Below are 18,549 nucleotides of genomic sequence, written 5' to 3'. Positions count from 1 at the left end.
AATGCATTAAGGACGAAAAAAAACAGCCTTCAATATTACTTTGACCATGGGACTCTTCTCCAAGGGCCCGTTTACACCATCTCCATTGGGCTGCGCTGAGAAGCCTTCCGAGAGTACGGAACGCAGCTGCTGGTGTGAAGTTGAACTAGCCATAAATAAGGCCTGCTAACACGGAAATGCAAACTGTTCCCCACACTTTGATATTAAAGACACATGAAGGGTAAAAAAAACAAAGAGAAATCTTAAAAGCATAACGATATGCATAATGCTCAGAATGAACACAGTTTTTCATTTCTTAGCTAGCTATTTCAAAAGTAAATAGAAACAAGTTACATAAACCATACACATTGTAAAAAAAGAATATGCATATATGCAAGCAATGACATGTGCGGACTGTGGCTTCTCAGTGGTCAGTATCGAGTGTAGGTGGGCTTCTAGCAGGAGACATCTGCAAGAGCCAAGAATGCAATTTATGTTTACTTACACATATTAAAACAGTACTAGTGGAGGCCAAGACGCTTTCTAGGGCAGAGGAGAGCTCAGGAATGTACAATTCCAGCAACAGTACTCACAGTCATTTGCATCTTACAAAACTAATCCACCATCACCAACTTCAGCCAGAAGTCTATCAATTACAATTTGTGCCAAGGATAAGCAGTCATTCAACTGACAGCATGCAGTTTGTTTTTTGAATGGTGGCATTCATATAATGGAAAGCTTTGAATCTCACACTCTTTCTAATATGACCAAAAGATCACAGAAGGGAAAGAAAAAAAACAGACAAACTTGTGTGTCTGGTTAGAAGATTTGCTAAAATATAAATATCACTATGCTAACAATATAACCTAGCTTAAGGAGAAATTATGTAGTTCTGTGGGTGAGAAAAGATCTATGCGTATCAGTTTAATTTACAAAAAGCTACGTTGAAAATGAAAAGAAATGGAAGCCTTAAGGTTTCTCCCTAAAGACATTAATTGCAAAAGTAACAGGTTCATTCTAATTCCAACCTCTACAGATGCATATACATATCTTCCTGTCTCTTCCCCATTGCTTTGTTCGGCTGTAGGGAGTGAAAGGATCTCTCTGTACACTACAAGTCACAGCTTACACAGGGCTATGGACTATGAAAGTATTATCCTCTATACCCTTGGTTCTCAACTGGTGGGTCGTGACCCAAAAGTGGGTCGCCACATGCCATCCACTTTTCTAGGCGAGAGATTCCTCAGCCTCCTCCTAGCGCCGCACTGTCAGTTCTCGCGCCAAGCAGCCATTTAAAATATGCTGCTCGGTGCCAAGTTTTAGCTTGATTTGGGGTGGGCTAGGGGTATGGCTGCGAGGGATCTTCATCCATACATGCATTGCTTATAGCTTCCTCACATGTCCTGTAGAGTTGCCTGGGCCAGAGTGGCATCACATTCTGGTTCCCGACACCTCTACAGGGCGCACAAAGGAGTTGTACAAGCAATGCATATGGATGGAGCTCCGTCACATCACAGCAACCCACACTGGACCCCAGGCGGAGGATCCAGGCGGTTGCGCTGCCATTCATTTTAATGGTACCCCAAACGCTCCTCCCACCCACAGTTCTTACATCTGCACCAGAATGTGCAGTACCCTAATGCCGTGCACTCCATTGCAGTGCGACTTGGGTCGCGACTTAATGACCAAGGACAAATGTGGGTCCTGAGGTTACACAGGTTGAGAACCACTGCTCTATACCATATTTCATTTGGAACCCAATACTCCCCAAGTGCTGCAGAACTATGCTTTCCTGGGTTGGAAACTTTTTGCAGATCCCTCAATCTATTGTAGTCTGACATCATAAGAGGATTAGCAGTGGCTTGGCTTTTTCCAAAACATTGCAGCTCAAGGCTTGGAAACCTAGGCCTTTAACTACGACACATGCTTAAGAAACGTACTTAACACTTTGTTGTTTAAAGTGGGAGAGTCCTTTAAGTAAAACAAGAAAAAAGTGAAAGCAGAACCTATGTGCTGCAGAACTCAATTACAAGTGCATCTGCAATTACAGTTTTCTCTTGATAACCTGCAAAGTCCCAAAGAGCAAGGATCATAAAACACAGAGGGATGGTCCCTGTGTCCCTCAATGAACGCCAAGAAAAGGATTTGATGGCGAATACAAAAATCCAATTTTCTTTTTAGTTTTAGGGACAAAGGATTCAGAGACAATTGGGATATCCAAAAGCAGGCAAACTGAGGAGTGGGCATCACAGGAAACAAAATGGCAGTTTCTGAAGGGCTGAGATAACCAAATTCAAATCCCATGGAATGATGGGTGAATGCACATGGGAGCCACAAATGAGACACCCTGTAAAGTCTTAAGCAAAGAATGTAAGGCTAGCGGTCATTGAAACAAGATCACAAGCGCAGAGATTCCCCCCTTGATGGAACTCAGGGACAACTGTTGATCCAATCCCGATTGCACAAAAGTCAGGATTTGTCCCCCACAGTACAACCTGGGATAAAAGTTGCCTTGCACCAAGAAAAATGGCATGCCTTCCATGTGCGATAGAAGACCTTGTGGGAAGTTGACTTTCTAACTCTTAGCATCATAGAAATCCCCAATTCAGAAAGACCCCTGTCCCGCAAGACCTGGGCTTCATCAGCCATGCTGTTAAAGCTAGTAATCCTAGACTTGGGTGGTACACTGGCCCCTGGGACAGAAGATCCAGGTGATCTGGAAGAGCCCACAGAGCATCTGGCAGAAGGTTGGATTACCACATCCACCAGGGCCAATCTGAAACTATGAGAATAACTGCAATGTCCTAAATCTCTATCCTGCAGAGCAGATGGTGAAGGAGTTTCAGGGAAGGACAGACATGGATCAGGTTGTACTGATTGCTTAAAGCCAACGGAGCATCCAATGTTTCCACCAGAGGATCCAGCGTCCCCCAACTGTGACACAGATCCTTAAACACTTCTGGATGCATTTCTACATGGGAAAAGCTGACCAAAACGTCAATCAAGGTGGTTTTACTTCAAAAGAATTGAGGTATACTGACAATATATTTTACCTCTGGGTGTAGGGCCCATCCCCACATATCCAAGTACTGCCAGCTGAGAACGTCTGAGTGCTAATTGTCTATGCCTTAGATAGAAGCTGCAGACAAAGCTGGAGCATGAAGTTCTGCTTGGGGCAGAAACCTTTCTAACTCCTTACTCCAGAAGACCCACAAGGACTGCATGCAGGTCTGCTAAATCTGCGAGGCAAGGAGGCTGAGAATGAGATTATAGTTTGTAGCCCATGAAAACCGTCTCGCATACCCAGGCATCTGAGATGCTGTCCAGATGTCCCCCCACTATATACAGTGGGACATCCCTTTATGTGGAGGAGGACTTGTTTGCAGGTTTGGGGGATTTAGGGGCCCAGGGTTTTCCAAGTGGGCTCCTGGCTTGAGTTTGGCCTTAGAAGTTGAAGCCTGTAAGTTAAAATTCTCATTTTGGCCTTAGAGTGGGAAGTTCCAACTTTCCAACTTGAGGCCTATGCTTCTGCTGGGGTAGAGGAGTACTCTTACCCCCAGTGACCTCCTTAATGAGGGTGTCCAAGGCAGTTACTCTAAAGGCATGCAGAGAAAGCACTTTTTACATGCCAGCTCAGTCCAGTTGGAGCCATGTATGGGCTCAAAAGCTATTGTCGAAGATACGTCGATCACCTGTATAAATAGCTGCTTGTAGATGAAGTCTAGATTGAAGTGAAAAAGCAAAAATGGCTAGTAAAAATGATTACACTTTTCTCAGTACAGAAAAGATGTCCTCCTAGAAAACTAGTTAAAAACTGAGACATGCTGGGAGTGGGTGGGGTTATACCGACTAGCCACTATTTGCCAGTGTCTAAATTCTCCTGTATATGGCAGTATAACCAAAATGTCTCTGAATCATGTGTCCCTCAATGAACAAGAAATAAATACTTGTTGAACCTGCCAGTGAAGTCCACCTAATGTAGGCTCCTGTAAAGGTGTGGCAAGGATGTTGCACTGGTCCTCAATAGTATATTTAAGCTCGTCTGTTCTCAAATGTAGTGGCTGCATTAGTTTTCTTTATTTTTCCATGGTAAACCTGCAAATAACATACTTCCTGTACTTGGTTTGCAACGTTCCCACCTCCACTGAATCTGCTGCATGGTTGCCACCCAGCCTGGACATGTCTGGCTTTATTCATCTTTATTACATAGGGTATGATGGGATTAGTAGTTTACACACATAAGATAACTTGCTGAAAATGTTCTTAGCCTGCAGGAAAACAAACTAATGCAGCCACCTCATTAAATGACCCGTAAGCTGCAATATATAACATATTTGTTCCTGCTTTAGTTAAGTTTTAAGTTAAAATAAGCCATGTAGTCGCATACAATATACAGAACAGAATTTCTTAATCGCAAGTATTAACTTACCAACAAATGGACTCTTTCATCTTTTTTCTTTTCTGAAATAAAAGGGTTCCAGCTTTGCAAAAACCCAAGCACTCTCTTGTATATGCCTGGCTGAAGGACAGAAATAAACATAGGGAATCTTTGTGTTACACAGCATAGCACAATAAACAATTACCTTATAAATCAGATATTATTATTATTATTATTATTATTATTATTATTATGTTTGACAACCATTACCCTGAAAAGTATTAGTAATGATTAGTCCTTCCTAAGTACAGGAAGGGTATCACTAGTTCCTAATTAAGTGTGCTGCAAGAACATGTGATATCAAGGAACATGCTGACGGCATGAAAGAGCAGGAGTATGTACTCGTCGGTCTGCTGCGCCTCCCTCATTGTCCAATGAGAGAGCGATGACCTCAGTACAGAAAAGCCAGATTAGCAACCTGGCTGTGCTATCTGGCAAAGTTGTATAGGTATCAGAAGGAAAGCAAATTCCATATTTCAACTTTGAATTTAGTTGTTTGCCTTTAACATTAAACTGGATTTGTGTGTAAAGAAAACATGGCCAATAATCTGTCGTATCATATAAAGTCCATAACACTGTATACAATCAGGAAGAGGGGTAGTCATAAAGGATGTCTAGTTGCCATCGATCAGCAGCCACTGTAGGACTATCCCACTTCTCCTTAATGTTATGTCCCAAACCACTTGAGACTTCACACTGATATACCTAAGCTACCACTACAAATACTTCAAAATCATATAGCAGCTGTCACACACAGACACTGCCCCTGTTCTTAATTGTATACAGTGTTGGGGAGTTTATATGATACTGCAGCAATCAGGAGTGGATGGCCATGGAGCCAGATCAACTGAGTGTGTTCCTGATATAAACATAAGCATCTAGGGACGTTATGTAATATTGCAAATAAACATGCTGTCAAACTGAGACTCAGATGTCCTTGTGTCTTCCCCTGTGGTCCCCCAGGAGGGGTTTTAGCCTTTGGTTTGCAGCCCTCATTACACACATGGTCACGACTGAAAAATACTACCGCTGCCTTCCTGATGAAGCTGACATTGGAATGCATTGAACCGAGCCGCTTCTACTCTGCTGTTTGAACGAGTTACAGTATATGTAATACAAGTGTTTAAGGACCAATGGTGGTTGTTATACCGTTATAATCTATATATGTATATGTAAGCTGGAGAAATGGCAAAGTCCCTTTTATACAAATCTTTTTTTCTGATCAAGTGAATAATAGATGTGGTGACATCACTGGCTATGCACAAAACAAATGGTATCAAGCACACCTCTGCAGTTGTGTCGGCCAGTCCTCGACTTCCATTCTCTGGCAGGCGCTCCTCTGGTGTCACTGCTGGACATATTTCAAAATCTGTGTGTCCCAAATCTTGCAGATACTGGTACAGTGGTGAATTCTGAAAAAAAAAAGAAGGACTTGATTGGCAAATGACAGTTAATGTGTAGGGTCAATCCTGTAGCCTGCTAGAATTATATATATAAAAAAATACAAAATACAATAAAAAGGCATAAAGAAGCATCCCCAAACATTTCTGGAATAGGTTAAAACATACTAATACTTACTTTCCTATATGCTGTAAAAATGCAGACATTTATTACCTGCCTCCTTTGTATTTACAAAAAATAAACTCTCTTGTATGTTCAGAGTCCACTATATACCTTGCGTGTCACTAATCTACTAAATGACATATCAGTCTGGATGTCACAACATTTCTTAAAACTCAACCTTTCAAAAAACTGAGCTCATGACATTTCCTCCACCTCGTGCACCTTCCCCCAACATTTCAGTTGTGATTGATAACACAACTATCCAACCCTCCCCCCATGCCAAGGTCCTAGGTGTCATCCTTGACTCAGACCTCACCTTTCTCCCCCACATCCAATCGCTATCCAAATCCTGCCGCCTTCACCTTCGTAACATCTCAAAAATACGCCTCTTCCTCACCAATGACACCGCAAAACTACTCATACACTCCCTTGTTATCTCTCGTCTTGACTATTGTAACTCCCTCCTCGTTGGCCTTCCACTACACAGGATATCCCCCCTTCAGCCTATCATGAATGCAGCTGCCAGACTCATTCACCTTACCAACCGCCTCAGTGTCTGCAAACCCCTCTGCCAATCCCTACACTGGCTTCCACTCGCCCAGAGGATAAAATTCAAAATATTAACAGTCACCTATAAAGCCATCCACAACTCCGCCCCCGGATATATCTCAGATCTTGTCTCTAAGTATTACCCTAAACGTCCCCTCCGCTCATCCATTGACATCCTGCTTTCCAGCTCCCTTGTCCACTCCTCCCATACTCGCCTCCAGGACTTCTCTAGAGTCTCTCCCATCCTCTGGAACTCTTTACCCCAACCTGTCCGTCAATCTCCCACCTTGACTGCCTTTAGGCATTCCCTAAAGACTCATCTCCTCAGTGAAGCCTATCACACCTCGACCTAACCACTGAACCTTCACATTCTCACATAATTCATTCCCACAGCTACCTCATGTATCATTTCCCCCTCCTCTTTCAGATTGTAATCCCTCAGGGGCAGGGCCCTCCTTACCATCTTGTCTTGAAATTCTATTGTAACTGTAATGTCTTCCTTATATTGTAAAGCGCTGCGCAAACTGTTGGCGCTATATAAAAATACTATGTAATAATAATAATAATAATAATAAACCAGGGAATTATAAATCAAATGAATTCCCTACTGCTTTCATCTTGCCATGGCATGAGCTGGCTTCTTCTAACTTCTCCTGATTAAAGGAGAACTATGAGGAGAGTGCTTTTCACTCACCTCATAGTTCTAGCCGACCTGTGACAATGAGACTGTCACAGGTCGGCTCAGTAGATCGGGAGGTGAGCGAACACATACCGGCGTGCACTCACCTCTCGATCCTGTCACAGCTCTCTGCCGTGACATGGGAGGGGCTGGATTCCCCCCTCCCCGATCCGCCAGCGCTGACTGGCGGAACGGAAGGGGGCGGGTACAGCTGGCTCTGCCTCTGGATAGGCACGACCAGCTGTCACTCACGCAGCTGGGCGGATCCCGGCATAATTGTCGGGATCCGCTTTAGCTGCGGCGGTCTCAGTATATAGTGAGCTGCAGCTCGCGGTATACCGAGTTTAGGGTGACGGGAGGATGCTACTTTGTGTCCTCCCGTTACCCTAAGGAGAACTATGGGGAAAAGCCTTAACCCCATAGTTCTCCTTTAAGTTAATGAAGTGTTAAAATGTTACTAAAATATTTCACTGGATGAGATGTCACAAAGGTTTCCCACTGCCAAATAGTATGCCACTTAGCACTCTAAACCAGAACTGCACAGTACATTTTAGTAAATGACATTCTTAGGGATGAAAAATAAAACAGGCAAGCAGCACAGGATAAGCGTAGGAACCTCTGTGGTTTTTATTTGGGAAATCCCATTTATTTCAAAATCAAATGTTAAAAGGAGCACTATGGGGTCAGTGTTTTTCCCCATAGTTCTCCTTAGGGTAACGGGAGGACACAAACTAGCGTGCTCCCGTTACCCTAAGCTCAGTATACTGAGAGGCCGCGGCTGGAGCGGATCCCGACATCGATGTCGAGATCCGCCCAGCTGCGTGAGTGACAGCTGGCTCTGCCTATCTAGAGGCAGAGCCAGCTGTACCCGCCCCCTTCCGTTCCGCCAGTCAGCGCTGGCGGATCGGGGAGGGGGGAATCCAGCCCCTCCCCTGTCACGGCAGAGAGCCGTGACAGGATCGAGAGGTGAGCGAATGCCGGTATATGTTCGCTCACCTCCCAATCTTCTGAGCCGACCTGCAACAGTCTCATTGTCACAGGTCGGCTAGAACTATGAGGTGAGTGAAAAGCACTCACCTCATAGTTCTAATGACATGCCTTTGATGGCATTATCAAATGTTCCGATTAGATTTTTCGTCTTGACACTTGTACAAAAATCTATCAGTGTGTGGAATTACCAAGCACGGACAACTACAAAAGACTGAAAGTTCAAAGCCTTTACCATTACCATTGTATTAAAGACAGTTTGGGCTGCAGTTCCATGTTCATATAGCTGCGCACTTTCAAAGAATAAAAACAATTCTGGATATTGCATTTCTGGATATACAATAAACCATTCCACATTGATGCTGGTATCTATTTATTTATATTTAAATATTTGTAATGTGTAGAGCTGCAGCTAACGATTATTTTCAAAATCGATTAGTTAGCCGATTATTAAGTTCGATTAATCGGTTAATCGGATAAACAATAAAATACATTTTAAAAAATGGCTCCAGTGATGGACTACTAGTTTGTATTGAGATTGTAGTCCATCACAGGAGCAAGCTTGGAGCGGTGGAAGTAAAAAATAAAAAAAAAAGTGTGGTGTGCAATTGGTGCGCAGCGTGTGTGGAGCTGTGAACAGGGCCAACTGATCGGAAGCCGATTAATCGATTATTGAAAAAGTTGACAACTTTTTCAATAATCGATTATAATCGATTATGTTGATTAGTTGTTGCAGCCCTAGTAATGTGTACTGGTCTCAGTTCCCAACGCCTCAAAGCAAAGTAGAACCACCATGCGTATGTACCACTGAAGTATTTACAAAAACTGTGCAAAATACTGGAAGAATCTGCCTATGTATGACCAGTTTACCTTGCCAGGTCAGGTAGGTGATAGTCACTTGAAGTGGCATGACTCATGTCAGTTTCCTTTAACGTCTTCACAAACTCTGACAAAAACACAGACTTGTTACCAGCCTAAGCTTTAGTTTACTCAGAGGAGTCTTGTTTTCTGGAGTAATTAGTCTGAGAAGTGTAATTTATCACCCAGATCTACCTGTGGTGGGAGGGGTTGCTAGGAATCTATAAGACACATCTGCTAATATAAAAACGTACTTCTTCAGAGTGGAATTTCCTACAGGAAAAGGTCACCTGGCTTACAATACTACAGGTTATGAATCAACCACCAGCAGGTATTTAGCGGAAAGTCAATCACTTTCCTGTTACACAACAACACAATATGTACACAACAGTAACTTTAGCGATACATGCTTAACTGCATAAGCAGGGGTACAGTAATGTATAGTTCAAGAGTCATTGAGTCCAACCTAGACACTAAGGCCTGGTTCACACCTGGGCGTTTTACAGCGCGTTCCTACGCACTGTAAAACGCTCAACATGTGAAAACCAATAATTGCCTATGGGCATGGTTCCCACCTGGGCGTATTTCAGCGCGTAGGAACGCGCTGAAAAACGCCCAAAGAAGTACAGGAGCTTCTTTGCAGTGTATTTTCCGCTCGTATCCATTAGGATACAGCCGGATAGCCATCGTAAACGCAAATCGCGGTAAAAAAAGCGCAGCACAAATTGCTGGACAAACGCGCATATTCCATACGCCCAGGTGTGAACCCAGCCTTAAAAGACACCTTTAAAAGGGAAACTAAAAATGTATAAAGGTTAATTTTATTTTTAAGGCCTAAAAGTTTTAAAAAGTTAAATATACATATATTCTCTCAGGGCTAGTTCACACCAGCCACAGTGCCGGAGCGCACTGGATTACATTCCTGCTGGCTCACTTTGTTGTGGGACGGGAAGGGGCGTGGCGGTGAATTGAACTCAATGGCACCGCAGCCACGCCCTCCGGTCGTAATGCAATCGCCTACACCGGAACGCGTGGCATATCAGCGCCTGCATTCTGGTCCGGTGCAGTCAGAAATAGTAGTGCAGGCAGCATTTTTTCTGACTGCACCGGACCAGAACACGGGCACTGATGTGCCACGCGTTCCGGTGCGGGCAATTGCATTGTGGCCGGAGGGCGTGGCTGCAATGCCATTGAGTTCAATGCACCGCCACGACCCCTCCCAAAACAAAGTGAACCGGCCGGAATGCGTTCCAGTGTGTTCCGGCACCGATCGGGCCAGAACACACTGTGGCTGCTGTGAACTGGTCCTCAGGGCTGCTCCTCTGCTTGGTGGGCGGGGTTTTAATAGCCAGCCTGCTATTGGCCATTTCAAATTGCAAAATTGCAATAGCAGGCTGGCTATTGCACCTGCCACTGAGCAGGGGAGCGAACTTTCTCCCTCAGGGATGCACCTCTTCTCAGTGGGCGGGGCTTCAATAGTCAGCCTGCTATTGCAGTTTGCAATAACCAATAGCAGGGTGGCTATTGAAACTCATTCACCTGTCAGCAGCGGAAGCTAGCCGCAGTTGAATGTGGCTGTGGGGGGGAAGCGGGGGTAATTGCTTAAGAGTTACTGTTACTATTAACTTTCAAGCAACCAGAAACTACAGTAATCCAGCACCTACCAATCCCCATGGGTGCCGGAGTTTACGTTTGTGCTCAAACGTTTGCATACCCTTGGAGAATTGTTAATATACTGTATGTACCACTTTTAGAGAAAACATGAGTGAGCAGGCAAAACACATTTATTTCTTAAGGGATTCATATTCAACTATAGGTCATAGGAGAATGGCACAATCCTAAAACAAAACATGGCAACAAATAGAAAAATGAAATGACCCCTGTTAAAAAGTTTGCATACCCTTAGTTCTTAATACTGTGTATTGCCCCCTTTAGCAGCAATGACAGCGTGCAGTCTTTTGTAATAGTTGTCTATGAGGCCCCGAATTCTTGCAGGTGGTATAGCTGCCCATTTATCTTGGCAAAATGCATCTAGGTCATGCAAAGTCTTTGGTCGTCTTGCATGAACCGCGCGTTTAGGATCTCCCCAGAGTGGCTCGATGATATTAAGGTCAGGAGACTGATGGCCACTCCAGAACCTTCACCTTTTGCTGCTGTAACCACTGGAGGGTCAACTTGGCCTTGTGCTTAGGGTCAGTGTCATGCTGGAAAGTCCAAGAGCATCCCATGCGCAGCTTTCGTGCAGAAGAATGCAAATTGTCTGCCAGTATCTTCATGCCGTCCCCCCCAAAACATCAGTGAGCCACCCCCATGCTGCACAGTGTGTGTGTGTGTGTGTGTGTGGGGGGGGGGTATTCTTGTTGCTATAGGCCTTGTTGACCCCTGTCCACACATAGTACTTATGGTTGTGACCATAAAAGGTCTATTTTGGTCTTGTCACTCCAAATTACAGTGTGCCAGAAACTGTGAGGCGTGTCAAGGTGTTGTCAGGCATATTGTAACCGAGCTTTTTTGTGGCATTGGCGCAGTAAAGGCTTCTCTAGCTTAGCTAGCCCACAGCAGGGATAAATGTAGGGGGAAAAAACTACCCGCCCAGAACGGCATGTCCCGGGCGTCAGGCGATACAGATTCCGCACCCCTGAATATGTAGGAAAACTTTATAAATTCCTTTATGGAGCCAGGGTACACTAGAGTGTACTGGTCACACAGGTTACGTCAGACATCTTGTTTTTGTACGGGTATCCATTCATAAACCCATATAGGCTTCAGGTATTTTAATGATGCAATTAGGTTTTGAAGAAGTATTATACTCTCAAACTTTTTTAATAATGTATCCAGATCAAACAACTATACACTGCCCTAGCAAAGCATTTCTTTACATGTTTGCCCAAACATTTACAGTCATCATGTTTCCAAACAGATGACTCCCACTCTCTCTGCTCAGCATCTCTGAACTTCCTTTCCAGTAAAAGATCACAAGGAGAGCACAGTTCCCAGCAGCTGGCCATCTACTATAATGGAGAAGGGTGAAATTAGAAGGGAGCAGGGGAGTACCTGGCCCTACTGTGCCTGTGTTTGTGAAGACATACACAGCTTGCTGGCACCCACAAGCATAGCTCCATATGAGCATGCAAGGGAAAGGATCCACCCTTAAACAGGATATCAGGACCAGTGCTCAGGGGGGACCAGCTAATTCTGCAGGAAACTAAAACTTTTAAACATCAAGGAGCAGCATCCATTGTAAGTGATGTCATGAAAAGGCTTTAAACACTGAATCTAATATCACTTTAGGGAACCCCGTGCAGCAGTGAGTCCTGCTTGAATCTATATTTAGAACAAAAAACACTTCAACTTTAAGATGCAAAGCCAGAAGTCACAAGGCATCATGCTAAAAAGGTGCCTACCTACGAGATCAAATTTACCCTGTAGTTAATGAGAGCAATGGACGTCCATCTTATATAACAAGTCAGTGTATTGTTCTACTTCTTGCATCTAAAGTCAAGTTACAGCAAAAACAGGAATGGAAGAAATCCGTGTGGAGTTATTTGGCCAGACTACAAAAGGTGCAGCATTCATCGAGCAGGCGCAGTGGGCTGAATCCTGTTTATAAAATACAGGAGGAAATGGAATGCTTTGCCGATGCTGATTTGCCTAGACCTCTGAGCAGCTGTCTAAATATCTACCTTTACACTGTAGAGAATCTACTATGCACATTTCCACTCATCCGAAATGGCCTACTAGTCTAGCTCTGCAGGCTATGTTTACCTCCCTGCTTTGTGTCACACGCTTATTTTCATTCAGCCATGTTACTTCAGAGCGAGAAAGAAAAATATGCATTTATGTTCATATTTCAATTAATCTGCTCCCATTCTACAGATGGTGACAAAATGACCGGCTTTCCATTTCAGTGCGTCCAGGGATGAGAGTTAAAGAAGTTAAAGGGTTATTGAACCCTCCGGTGTTTTTGCATATATCTACGGCTAGCAAGCAATAGATATAAGCAAAAAGTGTAAAAACAAAACGCTTTAAACTTACAAGCGCGCTCCCGTCCAAAAATGTGAAACTGCTCGGGCGGCCGCAAAGCATCTTGGGGCGGGCGCATGCGCAGTTCACATTTTCGGCCGGGAGACGAGGAGAGACACAAGGACGCATGCAGACACCGTGGGACAGGAAGTGGCAGCAAGGACAGAGGAGTCAGCGCTGGATCGGAGACCCGCCACAGCGCTGGAGGGACAGATGAAAATGACAGGAAAGAAGATCGGATTAAGAAACATAATTTAAGGCAAGTGCTTTAAATTAACATTGGGGGGAGGGAAACATTTATTTGACTTTAATGTCACTTTAAGTCCCTCCCAGCATATACTATCCTGTTATAACATCAGCATTGTATTAGGAATACAAACTAGAGTTGTTTTTGATAATGTTATCAAAGCTTACTTGAACAAATCCCTTTCATGTCAGAGCTTTGCCTGTCAGGTGGGTTAACTCTCCAACATCAACCAAAGACTGAAATATCTGCTTTTGGATGGACTATCCAATCTGTTAATGGGGAAGAGAGGGGCAAACTACTGCAAATATGAAGCAAATGTACATGAGGTGGCCTCACATACATGCAGCAGACTTTCCCTCATGGTTGAATTTTGTGCCATTCTGACGCTCCCTAGGGACACGGGAAGAGATATCAAAGGAGACTGTCCGGCCAAACTAACCTCACTTATCAAAACTTACCAGAGGAAGCCATGAATCAGTTAAACAACAAATTACTCAAGAATGTGATCTGAACATGACTGAAGGCATAGGGTGCATGGGAAGCATCCTCACAAGAATGAGCAGAAAATTGGATTGAGACCCAAGCCCCAGATTTGTGGGCTGGAAACAACCAGGAAGACCTGGGGATGAGGATAATGCATCCTCTCTGGAGCGAAGAGGTACCACTGGAATTAGTACAGACAGAGGAATTAAGCTGGAAACTGCTCCTGCCAATTCTGTGCAGAAGTCACATTAGTACCAAACTGGTGATCAATGGAGTCAGACCCAGGAGACCTACCCAGATTTGAATATCATAGTGTAGAAGGAACCAACTGTTCTGGGGTTCCAGACATCAGCCCCTGGAGATGACGATTCTCCTGAAGGAGCAATCCTTTCGAATAGAAGACCCCTTTTCAGCCACCTGATGGATAAGCGGAGTAAACACACTTGGTCCTTAGAGACAGACACATAGTACTGCTCTGGAGCCAAAACTACAACAGTAAAAGGTGACTGAAGTGTACTGAGAAGAGACAGTAGAAGGCAAGACACCTTTGAAGGAAGAGTCCCCCAATACCCAACGCTACTGTAAAGAAGAGTCCAAGGGCAACCCTCTCTCTGATAGTGAAGGGTTAAAAAGGTAGACATGCTGTGAACCTTTCCAGGAAGGGACAAAGTTGGTTATCTCTTCGTTCTTGAGATTTATCAGAAGGCTTAAGCTGGGTACACATGGAGAAGGCTGAAGGAAAAAAACGACAGATTCCTCGAACCACACTAACAGCGTGGATGAACAAATCTCCTGCTCTGTACATTGTATCCTGGCAGAGGCACCCGCCGCTATCAGAATACCCAGCCAGTGCATGTTGCCGATTTGGCTGCAAGCATGTCCATTCGACAAAAGTTTATCTAATGATCGACTTTTGTGGAGGATATAAGGCCACTTCTGATTCAGCAGAACATTCTATGCATGTGTACCCAGCTTTAGCCTGCTCTACCAGTATGGGAGTCAGGCTCTCTGGGCATATGGGTACCTCCTGCAGAAGTAGATGAAAGGATGGAGCTCAGCTGACCTCTTTTAGCTATTCCCTAGTCTATCCAAAAAAAGGTTTTTATTTTTACGTTTTGACTTGAAATCTACTTTAAACTGGATTGCTGGGGAGCTAGTTACTCCATCAGTACATCTGTCATACAGTAGCCAAAAAATGCACTGCTCAAGACCGGATTGAGAAACACTTATTCAGGGTAATAAGTACTTCAATAACAACAGGAAGCCTATTACTCTCTTTCTGATATAACACTTTTTTACTTTGACAAAATGACTGTAAAACAAAAAACATAACAGGCTTCAAAGAGCTTTTCTCAGGAAACATTTGCCTCCTGATTTTTTTAAACAGACTAAATTCAGAATACAATTCGTTGTGGACATTGAAAGGCCGCTTGTGGTCTTTTTAAGCTGCTTTAATGTGCATGCTATTGCAATCGGATAGCAAAGTGTATGTATGTTTTAAGGAACATGCTTCTCTGACTATGACTAAAATCCTTTATCTAATTCTAAAACCTATTATCATAATCCCTTGTGTTAATGGACATTTTTTGCAAGACACCACGAAGCCGCCGTAACAAATGCAGAATTGATAAGAAGGGAATTGTAGAACAAAGCATAAAGTGGCATGCTGTACAGGAAAACCATATTCTATACTGGATTGTACTGTAAGCCCTCACGGGCAGGGCCCTTCCTACCGTCTTGTCTTGCAATTGTAATGTCTTCCTTATATTGTAAAGCACTGCGCAAACTGTTGCCACTATATAAATCCTGTATAATAATAATAAACTATACTAGAAGCCATTTTACAGAACAGAGAAGTAATATCTATATCTCACATTATATGCACAGGTGCAGGTTATTGTATGTGTACCGGGAGAGAGCAAGATCATTTAAGCTGCTTTATTAAAACGATCTGACAATCTTCACCCAATGGTCACCTCAATTATCCAATCATGTGCAGATAAGTCATCAGGAATTTGTAATAATCACACAATATCATGTGACGATTGTCACCTCCTTGAGCAAATCACCCTCGCTGTGTTTACCAGATATAAACAGAAAACTGAAATTGATGCAAATTTTAAGTTCAGCAAGCATGGAATAAAATAAAAGCAATATACACATACATATGCAATATAGTAGCTACAGCTACACCAGTACTTACTTTCGCCATACAATACAGCCAGATGGGCAATGTCATGCACTGAGTCAAGAGCCCACACTGACAGGTAATAAGGAATGAATCAGCTAGTAGATCACAGGTAACCCTATAACAGTAGATCAGCAAAGACACAGTATACAGGGAACATCCGGCAGCACAGAATGAGGATAATAATTACACCAGCAGCCTGTCATCCTTGCATGATATCAGCTGACTGCCCTACTCAGAGGGTGCCAGGCACAATGCAGCCTCGCATGGGAAATAAGCGGAGCAAGACAGCTATTGTCACCAACCTCAAACACCACTTCTTCATCAAACTCCGCAGTCATTGCTGTCCGCCATGCCACCCTCAGCGGCACTCTGGGAAATTGAGTCTTCAGCGAGTGACGTCACCAGTAGCTCCGCTGAGCGTGACAAAGGAAGCAGACTACATCTCCCAGATGTCACCTCGGCCACGGTGTCCAGGCCGTGAACAGCGGGAGAAGACTCTCCAATGAGGGCAGTGTTGGGAGTAGGACAGAAGTACAGGGCTGTCTGTACTGTGAACGAGCATTATGCTCGCAGTTAGTTGTATGGAGTAAAGGAGCTCTTAGCATTATTCATCAGTGTAGGTGTCATTTCCTAGGCTAACCTCTGGCTTCCAAGAGCTTTTCTCAGGAAATATTTGCCCCTTGATTTTTTTAAACAGACTAAATTCAGAATACAATTAATTCTGGACATTGAAAGGCCGCTTATGGTCTTTTTAAGCTGTTTTAATGTGCATGGTATTGCAATCGGATAGCAAAGTGTATGTTTGTGCTAAGGAACATGCTTCTGTGACTATGACTAAAGCCGTTTCAGGCAGAAACACGCTAGTGGTTGCCTACTGTGTTGATGCTTATGCAATAATTAGTTATTTTTGGAGGAATTTCGTCTGCTTGCGGGTGCAATATTGTCTGCACAGCGCTTTACCAAATAAAGAGACAATTACAGTTCAAGACACGAGGGTTAGGAGAGCCCTGCTGAGCCGGGAGAGCTTACAATCTAAAAAGGAGGACAAGTGATATCAAAAGGTGATAGCTGTGCGGGGATACGTTGATGGAGAAAGTAAAAGTTCAGTGGTTAGGTAGAGGTGGGATAGACTTCCCTGAACAGTTGAGTTTTTCAGTGGTCACCCAAAGGCAGGCAAAGTAGGAGATAAGTGGACAGATTGGGGTAGGGGTTTCCAGAGGATGGGAGAGACTCTAGAGAAGTCCTGGAGTTGGCGAGAGAGCAGGAGGCCTTGGGAGGAGTGAAGAGATTGTTTGGGTGATATTTTGAGATGAGGCTGGTGATGTACTGTAGCTTGAGGGACAGATTTGCAGATGACTTTGTTGTAAGTATTTTCTCTTTTGATGGGTGAACTGAAGCCAGTGGAAGTATTGGCAGAGAGGGGTGTCAGGCCTGAGTGGTTGGTAAGGTGGATGAGTCTGACAGTTGCATTCATGATAGACTGAAGGGGGTTAGCCTATGCAGAGGTAGGTCAAGGAGGAGGGAGTTGCAGTAGTCGAGGCAAGAGAGTGAATAAGTAGCTTGGTGGTTTCATTGGTTAAGAAGGGGTGTATTTTAGAAATGTTACAGAGTTGAAGGAGGCAAGATTTTATGTAGTGTTGAAGGACAGGTCATAGTTCAGGATTTCAATTAACACCCTGGCATGAGGGAGGGACTGATGTGTGTAACCTCAAGTATCCCAGCACACTCACCAGCCAGCATGCAAAAAAATTTGTCTCACTGCTAAGGTTAAAAACAGAGGTTTAGATACACGTCTTTTGCAGAAAATGTGAAAGCCGCGCCAAGGCACCTCTATATAGTGATGTCCTAAGTCCAAACTATGAGAGTCTCCATCTTGGAGCACATGTGGCAAAAGATCAAACTGGGTGCAGGTTTGTCAGGAGGAAGCCCAACCTCCCTTAAAGGCACAGGGATGCACAAAGGACCCCGCACATCACAACGGCAACTGAGACCCCCCATGCGTCACTGCACCAAATCAGTCAAGCAAAACAAATGGCAAACGCACTCATCAATTTGTTACCAGCTTTACAGCAAGGTGCACATGGAAGGGCTTTAAAAAGTAATAGCAAAAAGTATCCCGGCACACTCACCAGCCAGCATGCAAAAAAATTTGTCTCACCGCTAAGGTTAAAAACAGAGGTTTATATACGGCACTATATAGAGGTGCCTTGGCGCAGCTGTGCGGCTTTCAAATTTTCTGCAGAAGACGTGTATCTGAACTTCTGTTTTTCATGAAACCATGTTTCATGTTTTACCCTCAATATGGGTGTAACATGAAACATGCTCAGAAAGGTATATTTAGTGTGTTCACAAAATAATGCTATACACACAGCGTGCTATACTGCATACTAGGTGCGCTGATGCCACGTGTTGCCAATGTTTCTCAATGACTCCTCAACGCACCTCCCAGCGGGACACACTCCCATGTCATTGGGGAACTACACTTTGCGTTGATTGTGCTAAACGAATGGATCCTGCTCATTAGGGGCACATTGAGTTCCACTGACTATTGG

At 43.9% G+C, this 18,549-nt stretch overlaps 1 protein-coding gene across 2 annotated transcripts in view; it reads right to left on the bottom strand.

Annotated features, from left to right (window-relative positions):
• VEZT (vezatin, adherens junctions transmembrane protein) overlaps positions 1 to 16,374 on the bottom strand; it is a 38,757-nt gene extending 22,383 nt beyond the window's left edge. For both annotated transcript variants that reach the window (XM_018563405.1, XM_018563406.1), the window contains exons 1-3: positions 16,300 to 16,374; positions 5,704 to 5,829; positions 4,409 to 4,498 (exon numbers count right to left, since the gene is read on the bottom strand). In XM_018563405.1, the coding sequence (XP_018418907.1) occupies positions 4,409 to 4,498; positions 5,704 to 5,829; positions 16,300 to 16,335 (252 nt within the window). In that variant the 5' untranslated portion in view covers positions 16,336 to 16,374. The remainder of the gene's footprint in view (positions 1 to 4,408; positions 4,499 to 5,703; positions 5,830 to 16,299) is intronic.
• Positions 16,375 to 18,549: the final 2,175 nt, after the last annotated feature.

Source organism: Nanorana parkeri, unplaced genomic scaffold (genome assembly GCF_000935625.1).
Source record: "Nanorana parkeri isolate BGI_ZX_2015 unplaced genomic scaffold, ASM93562v1 scaffold661, whole genome shotgun sequence".
In the NCBI taxonomy this organism is placed as follows: domain Eukaryota; kingdom Metazoa; phylum Chordata; class Amphibia; order Anura; family Dicroglossidae; genus Nanorana; species Nanorana parkeri.
Note: the sequence above shows the minus strand (reverse complement) of the source record. Positions and strands in the feature narration are given on the sequence as shown.